The sequence below is a fragment of the Tupaia chinensis genome, unplaced genomic scaffold, assembly GCF_000334495.1.
Source record: "Tupaia chinensis unplaced genomic scaffold, TupChi_1.0 Scaffold000201_1, whole genome shotgun sequence".
Taxonomy (NCBI): Eukaryota; Metazoa; Chordata; class Mammalia; order Scandentia; family Tupaiidae; genus Tupaia; species Tupaia belangeri.
Genome location: NW_006159676.1, coordinates 3,336,143 through 3,337,374, shown reverse-complemented (window position 1 = coordinate 3,337,374; position 1,232 = coordinate 3,336,143). Strand labels below are relative to the sequence as shown.

At 65.8% G+C, this 1,232-nt stretch overlaps 1 protein-coding gene across 1 annotated transcript in view; it reads right to left on the bottom strand.

Moving 5' to 3' along the window:
- Positions 1-1,232, bottom strand: part of CPAMD8 (C3 and PZP like alpha-2-macroglobulin domain containing 8) — a 71,485-nt gene that overhangs the window by 6,022 nt on the left and 64,231 nt on the right. The window contains exon 38 of the mRNA XM_006147189.2: positions 1,024-1,192. Coding sequence (XP_006147251.1) covers positions 1,024-1,192 — 169 coding nt within the window. The remainder of the gene's footprint in view (positions 1-1,023; positions 1,193-1,232) is intronic.

Genomic DNA, 1,232 nt, shown 5'->3' with positions numbered 1-1,232 from the left:
GCTCAGCCCCGCCCCCTGCGCGTTCCCCGATCCCGCCCACTCTTAGCCCCGCCCACCAGTATAAAACAAACTCCTCCGCTACTCAGCCCTGCCCGGTGCGCACAGCAACCCCTTCGACACCTAACCCCGCTCCCTTTTAACAGACCGAGCCCCACAGCTCAGCCCTGTACCGCACCCCTACGCCTGACCCCGCCCCTCGCCCACGGCCCAGCTCCGCCCCATGCGCTCTTGCCTACCTCTCTCATACCTAAGCCCGCTCACCTGCACATACCAAACGCCCACCCTGCTCAGCCCCGACCCCCGCGCTCTTACCGACTGCTCCCACGCCTAACCACGCCCACCCGTGCAGGACAAACTCCCAGCCTGCGCAGCCCCGCCCTTGCGCCCTTACCTACCCCTCCCATGCCTGACTCCACCCCCTCCATACAGATCGCCCCTGCTCAGCCCCGCCCCTGAGCTCTCATCGACCCCTCCCACGCCTAGTCCTCTCCCCTCCGTACAGAAAGACCCTGCTTAGCCCCGCCCCTACTCTCACCAAATCCTCCCACGTCTAACCCTGATACCCCCGCTCAGATCGCCCCTGCTCAGACCCGCCCCAGCACTCTTACTGACCCCTCCCACGCCCGACTCCGCCCCCTCGGTACAGACCAACCCTGCTCAGCCCCGCCCTTACTGACTCCTCCCACGCCTGACTCCGCCCCTCTGTACAGACCGACCCTGCTCAGCCCCGCCCTTACGCTCTTACTGACTCCTCGCTCGGCCCCGCCCTTACGCTCTTACTGACTCCTCCCACGTCTGACTCCGCCCCTCTGTACAGACCGACCCTGCTCAGCCTCGCCCCCTAAGCTTATTAGGCAGTGAACCCACCCTTGACTTGACTGGGCCTCCACTGTTTCAAGGCCCCCAGTTACTTTGATCTCAAGGGAACACCCTCCTCGGCGCTCACCGATAGGGTTCAGGGTGGTGGGAGGAAGAGGGTGGGCGGGTTAGTGAGACGCGGCGACAGTGGCTGTGAGCACTCACCTGGGCCCTGCGCCGGGGCGCGCTCCACCTCGTTGCAAGCAGGCCCCGTGCACAGCTCCCGGGCGAGCGGCCTGCGCGCGCTGACGTTGTAGAAACGCGTGGCCTCGAAAGCTGCGGGTCGAGGGGTGACGTGTGACGGGCTGAAGGGGTAGCAAGGTGAGGGGCCGGGCTGGGGGCGGGGGCCTACAAGGCTCGTAGTAGTAATAACC